The 16,306-nt window shown below is 47.6% G+C and overlaps 1 protein-coding gene across 13 annotated transcripts in view; it reads left to right on the plus strand.

Moving 5' to 3' along the window:
* The window catches only part of Stard9 (StAR-related lipid transfer domain containing 9), a 115,628-nt gene that overhangs the window by 54,343 nt on the left and 44,979 nt on the right, over nucleotides 1–16,306 (plus strand). For 11 of the 13 annotated variants that reach the window (XR_005502955.2, XR_010064699.1, XR_010064698.1 and 8 more), the window contains 3 exon segments: nucleotides 3,968–4,158; nucleotides 4,622–5,096; nucleotides 6,392–16,219. Coding sequence is in view for 9 of the 13 variants with exons in the window: in XM_001080099.8 (XP_001080099.5) it covers nucleotides 3,968–4,158; nucleotides 4,622–5,096; nucleotides 6,392–16,219 (10,494 nt within the window). In the remaining 4 variants the exon portion in view is untranslated. 13 annotated transcript variants of the gene reach the window in all.

Raw genomic sequence — 16,306 nt, forward strand, 5'->3', positions numbered from 1 at the left:
CAAGGAAGTAGGTCACTGGAGGCGTGTTCTTGGGGGTGCATCTTATTCTACTTCCCTCTCCCTCTCTCTACTTCCTATTACCATGAGGTGAGCCACTTTGTACCACCACATGTGCCCCTAGCCTCGCTCATGCCCAAGCTGCAGGGTAGTCTGCCGTAGACTGGGACTTATGAACTGGTAGGCTAAGATTAATCCTTTTCTCAAGTCATTTCTCTCAAGTGTTTGATGCAGCAATGAAAAACTATGAATAATCTGAAAATATAGAGCTGGCTGCTGAGACATAGCGTTTGTAGCTGACAGGGACATAGCCACGGCACTCATTTGTGTCCTGCTCAGTATCTCGTCTCTCTTCTCACTAAAAGACATGCATCTCCCCTGTCAACAAGATTTATCTGGGAAGTGTTAGCAGATATCTTTGATACTGCTTCTAACCCTTACCTCCCCATAATTCTTTAAGTCTCAATGCACCTGTGCGTGAGCTCAGAGTATGTCTCTGTTAGCCTTCGGAATATATGGCTGCCTCTGGATCTTATATTTTCGGTTCTGAGCCTAGCCTTTTCTGGCTGAGCCATCGCTCTAGCCCTCCTTTGGATCTTTAAAATGTATCTCTTTTATTCTCTCAACCAGCAATGCAGAGCCATGCACATGAGGGATGTAGACCTCTGGGAGCAATGAGAAAACATGTTGAGATTCTGCCCTCTCTCCTGCTTCAGCTGTTTTGTGATAAACTTTGAAATCCTGAGCTAATTTATATGCGATTGGCAGCAGCTGGTTCTCTACTTCATCATTAGCCTTTCTATACAGAATTCTTCCCTCCTGGATATCTGGTGGGTTTGCCCCTGGAAGCTCCTTTGTTCTTTTAGGTAAACTGACCTGTATGTCAGGTCTAACTGTAGGAAAGTCATCAGAGGACTCAGTAGCAGTGAGATCACTAGCAAGACTATCAAGCACTTTTTTTTTTTTCCGGAGCTGGGGACCAAACCCAGGGCCTTGCGCTTGCTAGGCAAGTGTTCTACCACTGAGCTAAATCCCCAACCCCTATCAAGCACTTATAACACAGGATTCAAAGCAGGTTCTTGTGACCCTTGGCCTTTCTGGAGGGATTGGCTCTCTTCTGACTTGGAGCATTGGGTGGCAGATGAAGATAGTCTGACACTGATAAGGCTGGGTGAGCAGAGAGCATCTTCACAGAGCTGCTCACAAGGTGAACAATCCTACAACAGAGGGTTAGAGATGTGTGGTCCAGGGTTGAAGTCTTAGGGGTCTAGGGAGTGAAGGGCAAGCTGGAAAAGCTGGCACAGGTGGAGAGTGTCAAGGCCAAGAAGGATTTGGGACTGAGGCTGAAGTTCTGGTTTTCTCAGGAGGAGCTGCTGATTTTGCAGGGAAGCCACAAAAGAGGCTTAGTTTTGGGTAAGGTTTCATTGGGAAGACAGATTTGGTGTTTCTCACAGTGCAGAGTTTACAGGGAACATTACACTGCGATTTGAAGAGTTATGGGTATAGAAAGGAATTGGGTAAATAGATTCACATTCGGCCCTACCACATAAAAGCCCTGTGTGTGATCTCAGACAGCTCACTTAGTGTTTCCTCACATCTAAAGTAAAAATGCTTACCCCTTCCTGGGGATCCTGCATTTGAGACTGGTGGAGCTCAGCCCACGGCCCCAGTGGCTGTGGGATGAGCTGCCTTGGGAAGCTGCTTTTCTTTCTTGTCCTCTTGTCTCAGCTGGATTGTCCTCCTCCCCAGAGAGCTATGTAGACTCATCCTACTTTTTAAATATTGTCAGGACTCTGTGGCCTCATGACCTTTCATCAGCACCAAGAATGTGCTCATTTCTCCATCGGACTATGAAGGGCTTCAGAGTCAAGGCCTCTCTCATGGACTGCCCCCACCATTCACCACCAACCTGAGGGGCTTGTAGGCTGGGCTGGGCCCATCCACATACTGTAGCCAGCATCTGGTGCCAGCCTGTGGTCAGGTAGTGTGGCTCTCAAGCTAATGTTGGGCGAAGGGGACAGGGAATGGAACAGACAGAAGCAAGTACATGACTCAGTCTGGATTTGTGGGCAGTCTGTCCTACTCTTAACCTGGGCTTGGCTTCAGGGTTGCCTTCATCCTAGGCTGCTATCCCTCATTTATCTCTGGAGGAGCATTTGAGAGAGCTAGAGCTTTTTCTAAGCCATTTTGTTTTCATGTAATAGTGATCTGAACTAGGAAGAAATTTTATCCTCAGAGTCTGTTGCCTATGTTCTTTGCATTCTCTTGTTTGGAGTTGGTGGGGAGAGACTTAGCTTTAAATGTTAGAACCCAGAAGAGGCTCTCACTGCTGCTGCTGTAGTAAGTAGCTGTCACTAAATTCTACTGCAGACTCTGAGGCCCAAGGTAGCAGAGGACAACTGCCAGAGAACAGTGGGGAGTATAGCAAAGTCCTGACAAGTAGTTGGTGACCAGGCAGGTCTAGGGGATGCTGGAGTCAGCTAAGAGGAAAGGCAGCCATCGTTACTTGCAGGTCCCTTGGCTGCCTTGTTTTGGTACTACATCCAGACATGTACATAGCTGGGGTTTTTTTCCTCACCTGTCCTGGGAATTCGAAAACTGTGCTTAGCAGAGGTGTCCTTCTGGCTGCGGCTGAAAGACAGCTTTGGTAAATACACCTTGGCATCCTAGACATTCCCCTTCACAGTCCCATGCAAAACTGCTGTGGCTGCTGCTTTTCTAGAAGCTACAAGAGCGCTCCTAAGAAGATGCAATATGCAAATCTAAGAGCTGGGGAAACACTCGGGAGGAAAGTGAGTAACCTAGGGGATTCAGAGTATATACTTCCTTCTGGATTTGGTGTTCTGTGGATTTTAGTTGGGCTTCTTTAGGCCTGCCTCACTAATGGGTTTATGTTTATAATTCAGCCATTACTGTGGCCCAGTTTTGAAGTAGTAATACAAGCACAAGTGTAAATATATGTACAAAATGTTTTGTGTTTTTCTGAAATTTTCCTAATATTTCTGGTTTATTCTAAATTTCCTGGGCAGCTTCCTCTGTACGAGTTGCCTCTGTATGATGTTGAGGGCGTGTGTATATGTACTTGTGCATGAGAGATCGAGAGCGAGAGAGAGAGAGAGAGAGTCTAAGGTTGATATCCGTGTCTCTCAATGGCTTCACTCTATTAAGGCAGGGTCTCTTACTGACCCCAGAGCTTGCCAGTTATAGACTAGCCAGCTTGCCCTAGGTATCCCTTGTCTCTGCTGTCCAAGGGCTGGGATTACAGGTAGCTACCATGCTTGCTTGGCTTTTATGTCTATTCTGGGGATCCAAACCCTCGCCCTCACATTCACATGGCAAATGCTTTGTCCACTCAGCCATCTCCCAAGTCTAGAAAAAGATGCTTTAGCATTTTTTAATGTTTTATTTTACTTTTTAAGACAGGAAAACTAACCTCAAACTCTCTGCCTCCAGAGTATTAGGGTTAAAGGCATGTGACACCACACTCAGCTTTTTGTACTTTTAATTTGTTTTACTCTTATGATTTCCTTATGTGCCAGGTGTGGTGGCACATGCCTTTAATCTCAGCACTAGGAAGGCAGAGGCAGGTGGACTCAGTGAGTTCAAGGTCAGCCTGATCTATATAGTTCCTAGATAGCCAGGGTTACATAGAAAGACTCTGTCTCAAAAACAAAACAAAACACCAAAGCAAATAAAATAAACAGCAACAAAAACCATCTGTTTTATTCTTATGAATTCCTTATGAGAGTTAATTTGGGTTTCTGCTAAACCCACAATTCTAAGAATAGTCTAATGTCTATTCTCTGCTCCTGTACTATGACATCATGGACTGCCTATGACAACACATCTATTTGTTCTAAGCTGCCAGATGTCTGAAGCTTCTACTACCTTGTTGAATTCAGGGGTGCTCTCAGAGGGATATTTGTCCTGAGTTTGGTTTGCTTGGGTGACCCTGAGCTTTTTGTCACAGGAGAGTGCTGGAAGAGCAGAGTGACAAGGACCAGCAGCCATTAAGAAATGGCAAGATTTCCTACAGAGCCCAGACTGAGCAGCAGCAGTGCCATGTGGAGGCTCTGAAGCAGCAAGCCAAAGAAGGACAGAGTAGAGTCCAGAAGGAGCTAAAACTGGACCAGACACATATCAACCGAAAGATAACAGACAGTAGGTGCCCTCATCTAAGGTGTCTGCTTCGTCTGCCTTTTCCAGTTTCATGCATCCAAGCTTCTGCATTCTGACCTTTGTTGTCTTTGTGATATGATGGAATCTTTTGTACTAGGCATTCTCATCCTTCTTTTAGAGACCAGAAGCTCACACAAGGGGGCTGGAAATAAGCAGGCGGACTTCTCTAATGGCCCCTCAGAATGATGCATCTTCTGCTGACTCCTTCCAGTGGCGCACTTGTCTGTGCATTTCCACCCGCCCCACTTATCCACTGTTCCATTGAGGCCTACACATCTTCCTTTCCTTCTCCTTCAGTAAGGAGGCCTTGTAGCTCTCCCTTGCCACACCACTCTATCCAATCCTCTTTACTCCTTATAGCTCTAGCCATGGCTGGAGATGTCTGAGTCCAGACAGCCATAGGCAGGAAGTGCTGACCGTCTCTCTGGGTGTTTTTGGTTCCCAGACCAGCAGTGGCTACTCAGAGAAGAGACCTGGCTATCCAACTTACGAGAGACACAGCAAGAAGGTGACTGTGGAGAAGAGAAAGAGCTTGAGGCCTTTGTGGCACCTGATGCTTGGCTCCCAACAGTTCCTCAGACTCCACCATCTCCACTGGTCCAAAGCCAGAAGAGGGTGGTACAGCCCCGGTGCTTGCGGAAACATACTTCTCGGGCTACAGTGTGGAACATTAGGCAGAAAAAGGTATCGTTCCAGCTGGAGAGAATTATTAAGAAGCGGAGGCTGCTGGAAGCCCAGAGGAGACTGGAGCAGCTCAATGCACTCTTCTGGATCCAGGATAATGGCACCTCCAAGGCCCCAAGTTGGGCCTCTAGCTCTAACACCACAGGCTCAGGTTCTCAGCGTAGAAGCAGATGGACAACTTGCAGCTCTCTGAGTCTCCAGAGGCTCTGCAGTCAACGCCTGTCCCAGCTACGCAGGTACCAATGATGTCACCAGGAGCCGTGGCTGGAGTTAACCAGTTTTCCAGGCAGTGCTCTTTACTCTGGGGCTTCTTCAGTCTGTTAGGTGGTTAGGTGTTTAGTCCTCTGGTCCTGCTGGGCTTCTCATTGTTTGCATATCTTAAGAAACAGACTGCTTCTTAGCTCTCAGAGCTGCTTTTCTCCCAGCTCATTTCTCGTTTTCAAGGAACTCAACTCATTTACATGTGTGTTTTAGACCTAGACTGCCCGGATGCAGTTTCTTATGTGTTTTGCCTCCACCTTAGTCTCACCTCCAGTCTTCCTTGATCCCACAGGCTGCCTCCACCCTGGCCTGACTGACACATGATTCCCCCGTACATGTTTGGATCTGACTGTTGGCTCCTTCACTTCCTGTCTGCTGTCACCAGGTTGGGGAGTGTATTATCCCCCAGATTCCTTGGAGTAGAAGACTGTGTCCTGTTCTGTGTGTCCTTGGCCTTGTTCAGAAGAGTCATAAATGTCTGTTGCTGTCATGTTTTCTTACCTCTCTGTCCTTCAAATAACTGGGCAGGCAAGCCAACTTTTTACTATGGGAATCATTCAAACATGCACAAAGTTGAGAGACTTATGGAGTTCCTATTTTGAGCAATTATAAAGATGCTACACTTACTTTACAGACCCACTACCCTATCTTCCAAAGGATTTAAAGCAATATCATATTTCAACCCTGTATCTTTAAGTATGTACCTCTAAAAATAAAAACTGTTCTGTCATACCTACCAAATCATACCTGCCAAGATTAGGTTATAGCTTGATAGAAGCTAACACTTGGGTCACACTCAGTTTTCTCCAGTTGCTTGAATGAAGCCTTGGTTTTCCATATCAAGAACTAATTGGATTTATAAACTACCTGACACTGTTACGTCTGACGTTCCTGTAGTCATTCTTTCCTATTTCTTCTTATCAGTATGCAAAGTGGGGCAGTTCTGTAGATGATGTCACACCATGGATTTATCTGCTTGATTCTTTATAGTATTAAAATTATTCCTGTTTTCCTCACATAGCCAGTTGCTTGAAATGTAAAGATAAAGCAGTTGGGGATGGAGATTGAGCAAAATGTATCTGAGACCACTGAAAGCCAGGGCTCTACTGTCAACAGTCTGCTTTTGTGTGTGTTGATCTGAGGACTGTAGGACACAGTGTGTGGGTGGCCTGCTTTCCAACCTCTTTCAGAGTAACTAAGAAGAATGCCATATTACTTATATTGACACAGGGGCACTACTATTCTGATATTGCTTTCCTTGTCTTCACAGTGCTGTCATGAACTGGGATCCTTCAGCCATGTCACCACCTGTGCCTGATCTGACTCAGCAAATGCCAGAGAAAACCCTGTCAACAGATACTGTTCCCCAGGCTACAGCCTGTCCTCCAAGGACAGGATGCCTGGGCAGGAACAGCCTCCATTCATCACGGTGGAGGAAGTTCTCGCCAGCCAGGGGAGCTTCTGTCAGTAGCCAAAAAATTGAGTCATTTGGTAAGCAGTCCTGTCAGATGTCATCCCAGGGTCAATCAACTAAGAAACAAAAACCAACAGATGGTTCAAGGATCTTCACCCCTGCTGCCCAGACCAAGGCTAAGGGACTAGTAGCCTCTGTCAACACACAAACTGTATGGCAAAAAGAAGAGAGCTGTGCAACCTACAAGGCTCCTAAGGAAACTACCTCCCATCCTACGTATCTCAGTGGATCGGAGCAAGTAGCTGGGCATAGAAAAGTAGTCAAGACTTCTCTGGCAGAATCCAAACCACCTCCTCCAAGCAGGGCATCAAAAAAGCATCAGAGGGTGCTGGCAGCTAGGGCCAGAGACATTGCCAAAAAGTTCTCTCGTTTGTCTTGTGGCTGTCCTTTAAAAAAACAGCCTAGTGCAGAGGATCCAACCTCCTTCACAGATTCTAGACCTATAATGGACCATGTAAGGGAAGAGGACAAAGATTTATCTGACACTGAAAGCAGTTACTCAGTGGATTCTCTTTCTTACATCTATGCCAAAGTCCCAAAGGAGCTGCTGAAACCAGAGGAACTTCAGGGAAAATGGGATCTCCCAGATCCAGACAACTCTGAAAGTGGTAACAGTCAAATATCTGAGGATTCACTTGCTGGGAAAGGGCACCAAAGTCTCCCAGAAAACTCTGCAGGTGAATATTCCATGAAGGACTATGGGCATTCAAGAGCCAGACCTTCAGCCTCTGTGAGGGGTCTCCCCATGTACTCAGACAGTAGCTTATGTACTCATACAGACAGGAGCTTTTCCTTGCACAGCCTAATTGGTCCTGAAAATAGGCAAGGGGAGCCTTTCCTTGGCTCTGCTGATGAGATGCCTACAGAGACTTTCTGGCATCTGCAGAAGGCCACCCTATCTGCAATAGACAATAGACAGGGGGCAACAGACAGGCCTAGCCCTATCAACCACAGAGTGGGAGTCAGGGTCAATAATATTCTGCCAAAAAGCAATTCATTTTACCATGATCTTCAGTACCAGCCCCGTTGTGAGCAGCTTGAGTCAGAAATGGAGACCAGCTATTCCGAACAAATCAACCCTCTCCGAGGTATTCAACTTGCAAGAGAGAGCCCCCTGTTATCTGTGGATTCCTGGTTTTCTTGCGACTCTAAGGTCAATCCCAGCAGCCCCTCAGGGGTCATACATTCTCTATGTCCAAGTCCTGACATACATGAAACTCAGCCCTATAGTGAGAAGCCCCAACACTGGCTAAGCAGTGAAGAACCAAATACCTGCAAACTTCCCCAAACTAGTACTGAGCCACCCTGCAGTTCAGATTTGTATGCAACTTCTGCTTCTGATACATCCAAGCCCTCAGTTTGTGGAAGCCAAAGACTCCTTCAGCCAGGAGTTGATGGATTCTTTCAGGGCAGAGAAATGCCTGACATGACCAACCAGGGCATCTCTGAAGAGTCCCACAATTCTGACATGTCGAGTGTGCTGGCTACCTCTGCCACCTCGTTCACTCATGTACGTAGTATTAATAAGAAGGACTGGGCTGCCCTTCATCAAGAATATCTCCTTGAACTCTCTGATTCTATTTTTGAAGCTATAGGAGAGCCCAGGCCAGCTTTCCCCTTCCTGGAGGAAGAGTCTAGCTCCCTGGCTGATGCTTCTGATAAAGTAGACTCTCCGTTGCCCACTGGCCCTGGGTTATCTAGAAATTTAGATTTCTGCTCCTTTCCAGCCCACCTATCCCAAATCAGGCACTTAAATGCAGAGAAAGACCATGACAGTCTGAGTGCCAACGTAGAAAGTGCTTCTGATCTCTTCAGTACTGTTGAGAGGATGAGCTGTAATGAGGCGTACCCCACAGACATAGAGTCTCTGACTTCTGGATCTATAAATGCACAGGCCTGCACAGCAGGAAATGCGATACCAAGTTCCATGACAGAAGCATGGGAAGTCAATCAGGCCAGCTTGGAAGGGTGCCTTCAGGGTGGCAGACATTCTGCACTGAAAACTTCCTCTGGGCAGTATTTCTTCCAGAAGAGGACTTATCACAATCATGACACCTCAGCCTCTGAAGTAGATTATTTACCTCAAGATGAGACTCTTCTCAGGAAAAATACTCCAGTTCAACCAGGACTATTAAGTCACAACAGCCACCAGCACCCCCTGCTGGAAGAGAAGGCGGCTTCCCAGGAGTGCTCCGAGGAAGTAGCTGGAACACACATAGATGCCTGTTGCACTTTCCCTTCAGGTCCAGAGCTGGTCCTGCACTCTGACCCTTGGAGCTCTTTTCCATCCTTCCTGCAGTCGCCTTCCCTGGAAACATTCTATGTAACCAAAAGCAGGGATGCCCTGACAGAAACTGCCTTAGAGATTCCAGCCTGCAGGGAAGCCTGGGTGCCCTCCCCACCCCCTAGAGAAGCCTGGGGCTTTGGTCATAGTCATCAAGTCCCCCAGAAAGCTCACAAGAAAAATAATTTGCCCAAGTTGTCCCAAAGTCAGAATTCTAAGATTGATTCACCTCATCAGACAATAACCAAAAGGCCAACAGATACGAATATAGGGGAAGTTACTGGAGAACTGGGGAAACGGCCCAGAAATATGAAAAAAGAAGAACCCCATGATTCTGCTTACTGTTTCGTTGCTCAGAACAGACAGCATCTCCCTTCTACCAGACTCAAAGCTTGTGAATGTAGAAATCAACTTGGAATTTTAAATAAGTACAGCCTCTCAGTCCATGAGGATGGAGAAGGGGCCTCTGCATGGCATCACTGCAGTGTTGCCTTCAATGGCTCTGAGTCAAAGACTTTGCTCTTCATTTGTGATTCTAAGGCAAGTGGGGAAGAACAGAGTCCACTCCTGCCAGAGACGCAGTCCTCTGGTACGCACAGTCAGTCTCCTCCTGGAGACAGGTCTGATTTCATTGGTAAAATCACCAATTTAGACCTGGAGAAGGTCATGCCAGAGGAAACTGCTGTTTCCTTGAAATCAAGATCACTCCATTGTCGAAGTAGCCCTGCGATCATGGCAGGAGGTAGGAGTCCCACCCACAGGTGGGAGGGGAGGAATGAAACTGTGCTTCTCAGAGAAGTGATTTCCAAAGACATCCGAGAAGAATTTAGTCTTCCAGGAACCCAGTATACCTGTGAAAGATGCCATCTAGTTATGTGCTCTCAGGAAAGAAAGCCCACTGAATGCAAGGCCCATGGGCAGTCACAAGAAATACAGTGCAAAGAAAAACCTTTGGGAGAGAAACAGAATAAAAGAGTTAATAGTACTGATGAAATGGCTAGGCTGATCAGGAGTGTAATACAGCTGGAAACTGGCATCTTAGAAATCGAATCCAAGCAGAATAAGCAACTTCATGCTTCCCACACGCCAAGTACAGAACTTATGCTCCAGGACTTACAGGACCAGAAGAAGACTGACCAGGTCCCCGAGCCAGAAAGTTCTGGAAAACATTTATGCTTTGAGGGTTATCCATCTTTTCCAATACAGATAGAAGATGGTATCTTTGAAGACAACAAAGCTAGAGAAATAGAGGGTAACAGTGCAATTAGTAATAATGCTCAGGTCCAGAAGATCACAGGAAGCCCCTTCAGATCAAGGGACTGTAAGCAAACAAGGGGGTCTGAGAGAGAGCACACATACCCACCACCTGGAGCACACAGACTTGCCAGGGATATCTGTGGTTCTTTAGGGAAGGGCGAAGCTCTCAGAAAGCCTAGCAACATGTCCCTTCACTCTAGGAGAATGAAAGCATTAGCTAGATCTCTGCTATTGCAGCGCAGCCCGGAGAGAGCTGAGAAGGATGATGAGCTCCTAAAAGCATCAGCAAAGTTCCAAGAGCAGACTTGGGCCTTGGAAAGTCTTGAGGAACTGGAGAGTGTGGAAAGTTTTCAGGAAAGCCAAATTATTGCAGTCCCAAGTGATTCAGAATTGGAGGATGTAAAAACTCCAGGGAGAGTTGAAGAAATGACAGTGGACAGGGGAGGGAACCTGAAGGAAAAAGAGAATGTGGAAATTTCTACTCCCAGCCAGCACTGGAAGGGCACAGTTTTCAGGCAGGAGAATGTCTCCCCATTCCATAACCAGAGAGACTTCTCTGCAGCTCTTCCTTATGGAGAGCTGAGTGGTATCCAACCCGTGCATTCTCCAAGCTTCCCAAGAAGCTGTTGTCATGTCTCTGATACCAAAGGTGTCTCTTCATTTGAGAACATATTAGAACCTACAATGTTGAAAACAAATAGAAATTCTTTGGCAACTGGAGTAGGGGATCAGGATCACAGTGGGGAGACCGGAAGCAGTAGCTTGCAGGGAAGTGTTTCTGGGGATGCTTCCACCACACACACTCCCTGGGGTGGATCTGTAATGCCCATGCTCATGAGAGCTAATGGCCAGTCTGTTACATCAGACAGTATACAGCTAGAGACAGAGGACTGGATAACAGTAAGCACCAGCTCCCAAGAAGACCAGGAAGGGGACTTCAGAGTTACTTCCACAGGCTTGACTACTCAGGAAGGTTTGGGTTCTGAAGCTGAGGCAACTGAACAAGAAGAAACAAAAACCAGTTCTTTGGATACTGTCTTAAGGCAGACTGAAAGGAGGGTCAGTTTCCTTTTACAAGAAGATAGTGACCAGGGTGAAGAGGAAAGGCAGAAGGCAGAGGAGAAGTCAGAAGACCAACAACTTCCTAACTCTGCTTGCTTACCACCAGTGTCTGTACTGAAAGGACCTGATCCAGAGCCTCTGCTACTACCAGACTCCTCTGTCCATGCATCCATATGCCTGTCTATCTTGGAAGAGATCAGACAGGCAAAAGCACAGAGAAAGCAGCTTAATGACTTTGTGGCTGAGGGGACAGTCCTTCCTTATGAGACGTCACAAGAAGCTGAGTGTTTTTCAGAGGCTGCTGGTAGGTCTCAGACACAGACAGTTACGTTAGGGTGGGATAGCACCAGGAACGATGCTAAGACACAAGGACTGCATGTGGCATCTCCACCTCCTGTGTTTGCAAACCTCTTGGCTGATGAGAGGAGAGCCCAGGCCAGTGCAGGGAGCCTTCAACATGTGCTCAATCCTGAAACTGATAGAGGGCCACAGCATCATTTGTTGGCTTCTTCTCACATTATTTCAGGGCTAGCAGAAAGATACTGCACTGGAGAAGCAAGGCAATTTTGTGGAGCAAGAGGATGGTCTGATTTTTCTGAAGTCATCGAGAAAAAAGAAACATCTAGAACAATGTCCTCTGTTGGTCCTTTGGACTCAGACAGGCTTCTTTCTATACTAGCTGTAGAGCAGAATGAGAGGGTAGGATCAGAGAAAGTGTCTGTCTTACCTTCTCAAACTTCTTGTGATGGTCCTGGGAGGATTCTGCATGGGCAAAGTCAGTTGGCTGCATGGGAGACTGCAGAGGATATATCCTTTGGTGGGAAGGACACTGTCCTGGGTCATCAGAAACCTAGTCTAGATAGCACATGTGGAGGAGACTCAGGTAAGATCTCAGTGACCACACAGAAAGGAAAAGCAGTCCATTCTGAGCGTCAGTCTGTGATCCGTACTGTTGATAATACTGTATACCTTTCTCAGCCTAAGCAAGACCATGTGCAGTGCTCCGATGCTTCTGCTGGCTTAGAAGGAATGGAGGCAAGTCCAAAGTCATGTGCTCTTCAGCCTGGAGCTCCAAGAAAGGTTGAAGCAGAAGCTAACATATGGCATCCTGTCAAGTGGAAGAATGTTGACTCTGGTCTGGCAGAAGCATGTGGGAGTGACAGCAAAAATCTAAGGTCAACTCCATTTATAGATAAAAGACCAAGCCTGCATCCCAGTGGAGTTAGAGAAGAGGCTCCAGGTCTGTGCCCAGAAGAGTGCCTTGTCTTCAAGGGGAACACTGGAGGCAGCAGGCCACTTGGCTTATCTTATGGGGAGGAAGAGAATTGCCCTCACCTAAGTGGTTCTCAGCCTGCTGCTGCTGTTCACGACTGCCGCTCTCATTCCTCTACTCTGCCATGTTATAGAGATGGTGTCCTTAGGAAGGGAACCCTCTGGGCTGCTCCACATCCTGACCACTCACTTTTTATAGTACCATCTAGGGTCTGTGAAGTGGATGGAGCAGGAGAGAGCTTTTCCAAAGACTCTCAAGTGTCTTTAGCACATGGCCTCAAACATAAATGTGGGCCAGTAGACAACAGCATTCCCAACCCATCCACTATAGCTCTTGTCTCCTCTCCAGCTCAAAACTGCAGCTGCCTTTGCACCTCAGAAATGAAGGCAAATTGCCTCACCCACACTGTTGCTAGGGGAAGATCAGTGGACGGTTCTGGGGAAAAGACAACAGGGAAGAAGGCCAGCACTGCCCCTGAGGATTCTTATCCATCCAGCCCTGCAGGAATGAGCTCTGAGCCACGAAGAACTCTGAAGAATAACTCTGTAAGTGAGAATGTACAGGCATCACAAACAACACCAGAACATCCTGCAGTGACTCAGAGACCATATTCAAATGAAGAATCTGTTGACAGTAAGCTGGAGATAGCAGCTCAGTTTGGGCATTTAGAAAATACCATCAGATGCTGTTCAAAAAAGATGCCACCTTCCACTAAGGTCAGGGGTCACAGTTGCTTGGATTCTCAAGCCAAATTTGTAGACATGTTGAAACATACCTGCCACCCTCAGATTGAAACTTCATGGGAAGAGGAAGAACAACAGAGAGACCAGGTCTCAGGAGATGGCAAAGTCCATGCCCAGGTCAGAAATCTAGTATCTTCTAACATTGGTAGCTTTGATGGCTGTCAGACTAGAGATGGTGAAAGAAAGGAGATAGTTGTAGCCAAGTCTTCTGCATCCCAGACTTTCTTTTCAGACTTTGAAGCCCAAACTGAACCATCACAGCCTGCTGCCCAGACTCCTAGCCAGCTCTGCTCTGATAGGGAGCAGCTGCCTCCCAGCCACAGGCACTTGCTTCCTGTGATTGCAATCTTCTCTGGCCCCAAGCGTGCCAGGTACTCCCCTAGACCTCAGTTTACTGTGGTCAGCTCATCTCGGTCTCTTCAAGAACTAAATTTGAGTGTGAAACCTCCTTCGCCAACAGATGAAGATGCACAGGGGCCAAATTGCTTGTGGAGCCCACATCTCAGGGGTCATTCCTCCCAAAAGCCAGTATCAACATCTCAGAAGTCTCAAGATTACAGTCAGAAAGCCTCGTGTAACTTGAGCAATAGCCACACTGATCACAGGCCCTTGAACCCTGTCATTCCTCCTTACCCAACGTCTTCCACTGTGTCATGTATGCCAACCCCTGAGTTCATGACTACCTGGATGCCTGGGACTTTGGAACAGGCCCATCCAGGAAAGACAGATAAACTGAGTGTCCAGGGTATGCCAGAGAATTGGCATTCTCAGGTGGACAAAGAAATGCTGCACTTTGATTCTAGTAACTTAAGTCCCTATGTCCTGCCCTGGTGTCCACAGGGACCTGTGCATATTGGTTGGAAGCAATATGTGTTTGGAAGTGCAGTTGATGCCTCTGGTAGCCAGAAATCTCAGTGCCTAATACAATCAAAAATGGCTCAGTGTTCTAGCATGGACAATGTCCTAGAAGACAAGAAATCTCCATTTCACTTCCATCCCAAGACTGATGCCCAAACCCAGGATTTGCCAAACATACACAGTGGCATTGGGAATGACCAGAGTTCAAATGAGCTGCCTCTGGCTGGAGGGAGTACCACAGCTCAGGTAGATGAGATTATATTACTCTGCCCACCAGAGACAGGCTGTGCTGGGGGGGAGGCCAGTATGAATACCTTCGAGCAGGGAACACGGACCCTGGGCAGCAGGCTTCACTCAAATTGCACTGATGTCTCTGTTCAGCCTGATGCCAGGACAATGTCAGACTCTGATCTAGCCTCCTGGACCAGGATGCACAACCTGTCTCTCCACCTTTCACAGCTTCTACATAGTACTTCAGAACTGCTTGGGAGTCTCTCACAGCCAAGTGTGATAGTAAAGGAACAGAATGGCAACAGTGAATCCCTAGATGAGGCCCAACAGGCCCTTATGATGGATGGTTCTACTCAGACCACTGTGGATGAGGGGATCCAGACAGACCTGGCCTTACCTCCTCTGGCCTTCCAGGCGCCAGAGGTCAAGTCAGAGGAAGTCAGTGTGATCCTTCACGTGATGGACTCAGGTATTACCACTGTGGCTCAAGAAAAGGGAGATGTCCCAGTGGTGTTTCAGAAGAAAGAGGCAGAGGAAGCAGCAGAACCCCCAGATCTCCACAAAGGAAGTACCCACGTTAAACTGCAGAGCCCTCCTGTGACCTCACCACACTTGAGGTTTCAGAAAGCTGATTTTGGGCAGAACTTTACTTTCATGAACCCCCCAGCTTCTCCTGATGGTTCTCCACTTCCCAGTCTGCAGCCAGAGGAATCTTGCATGGTGGTCAACATGTCCAGAATCTCACACCACTCAAGGCTCACCCTTGGTGCTTCTGAGTTCACCCAAGAGCCTAGCACCCAGAATAGATTGGGCAGCTCGAGTGCTGTGCTGGTGGATAGGGCGTCCTCTCCAATCCTTACATTTAGTGCCAGCATCCAGGAGCTGAGCAACCCCTTAGCCTGTTTGACTCTATCAGTTCCCTCGGCTCATCCTCTTGAAGACTTCCAGAAGCTTGACATCAATCCAGACCCTGAAGTTGGTGACCTAAGACCTCCAATGGGTAATTCTCAAGCCACTGATAAGGCTGGCGTGTCTCGGAGAGCTGAGTCTGTGGACAGAGAAGTCAAGAGCCCCTTAGGGAAAAGTTCTGAGAGATTGTTTCTTTATTCTAGCTCCCCTTGCAGCCCACAACAGAGCTCTAGTCCCCAAGTTAGTTTCTCAGGAAAGGCCCCTCAGCAGCTTCAGCTCAAGAGCACCACTGGAGACCAAAGCAAATCACCATCTTCACCACCAAGGCACAGGATCCTTGATGATAGCGTTGTGTCTGAGAGGGTGGCTTCCACAGAGCATGGTCCACCAAGCAGTGGGAGGCCCAGTCAGTGCCAGGGCAGGGCAGCAAATGAGGATGGGAAGTCAGTGTTTATGGTAGAGTCACAACCCAACGTGGACCGACCTTCATCACGGAGAGGTCTTCAGCCCCTTAGCCCTTGTCAGATCTCTGCTACTACAGGGCTTCAAAGTCCTGCTGTAGATCCACCTCAGGTCTGCCAACCTGTGGGGCTGCTCTGTCCTGGTTCACAAATGTATGTGGCCTCTGGTCCCCAGCATCACAACCTCAGGGACCTCTCAGTTCATAACAAATTTAATAACTGGTATGGAGTTCAGGATGGACCTTGCAAAAGTCTGCATGTAGGTGACAGTTTAGGGGTCAGATGTGACTTGAGTTCTGTAGGGACACAAAGGCCCCTGCAACCTTCTGACAAATACAGCCAGGAACCCGAGTACCTTCGATTGGAACACATCCCCTTACAAGCTGGGGTTCAGAAGCCTTCACTCAGTGTGGAACTCACAGAAGCAAAACTACACCATGGCTTTGGGGAGACAGATGCTCTGCTGAAGGTGCTGCAGAGTGGGACAGGGGAGGTGTTTGCTCCTGAAGAACCTGCTATGCTCTCCTGTGAGGAGTTCTACACTAGGTAAGGGCCCTGGGCCTAAAGGGCAATGGGTGGGCAAGGTGACCATCAGGGTGAGGTCATGTGGGAATCAATCACATTTTGTCTCAG

Source organism: Rattus norvegicus, chromosome 3 (genome assembly GCF_036323735.1).
Source record: "Rattus norvegicus strain BN/NHsdMcwi chromosome 3, GRCr8, whole genome shotgun sequence".
Classification (NCBI taxonomy): domain Eukaryota; kingdom Metazoa; phylum Chordata; class Mammalia; order Rodentia; family Muridae; genus Rattus; species Rattus norvegicus.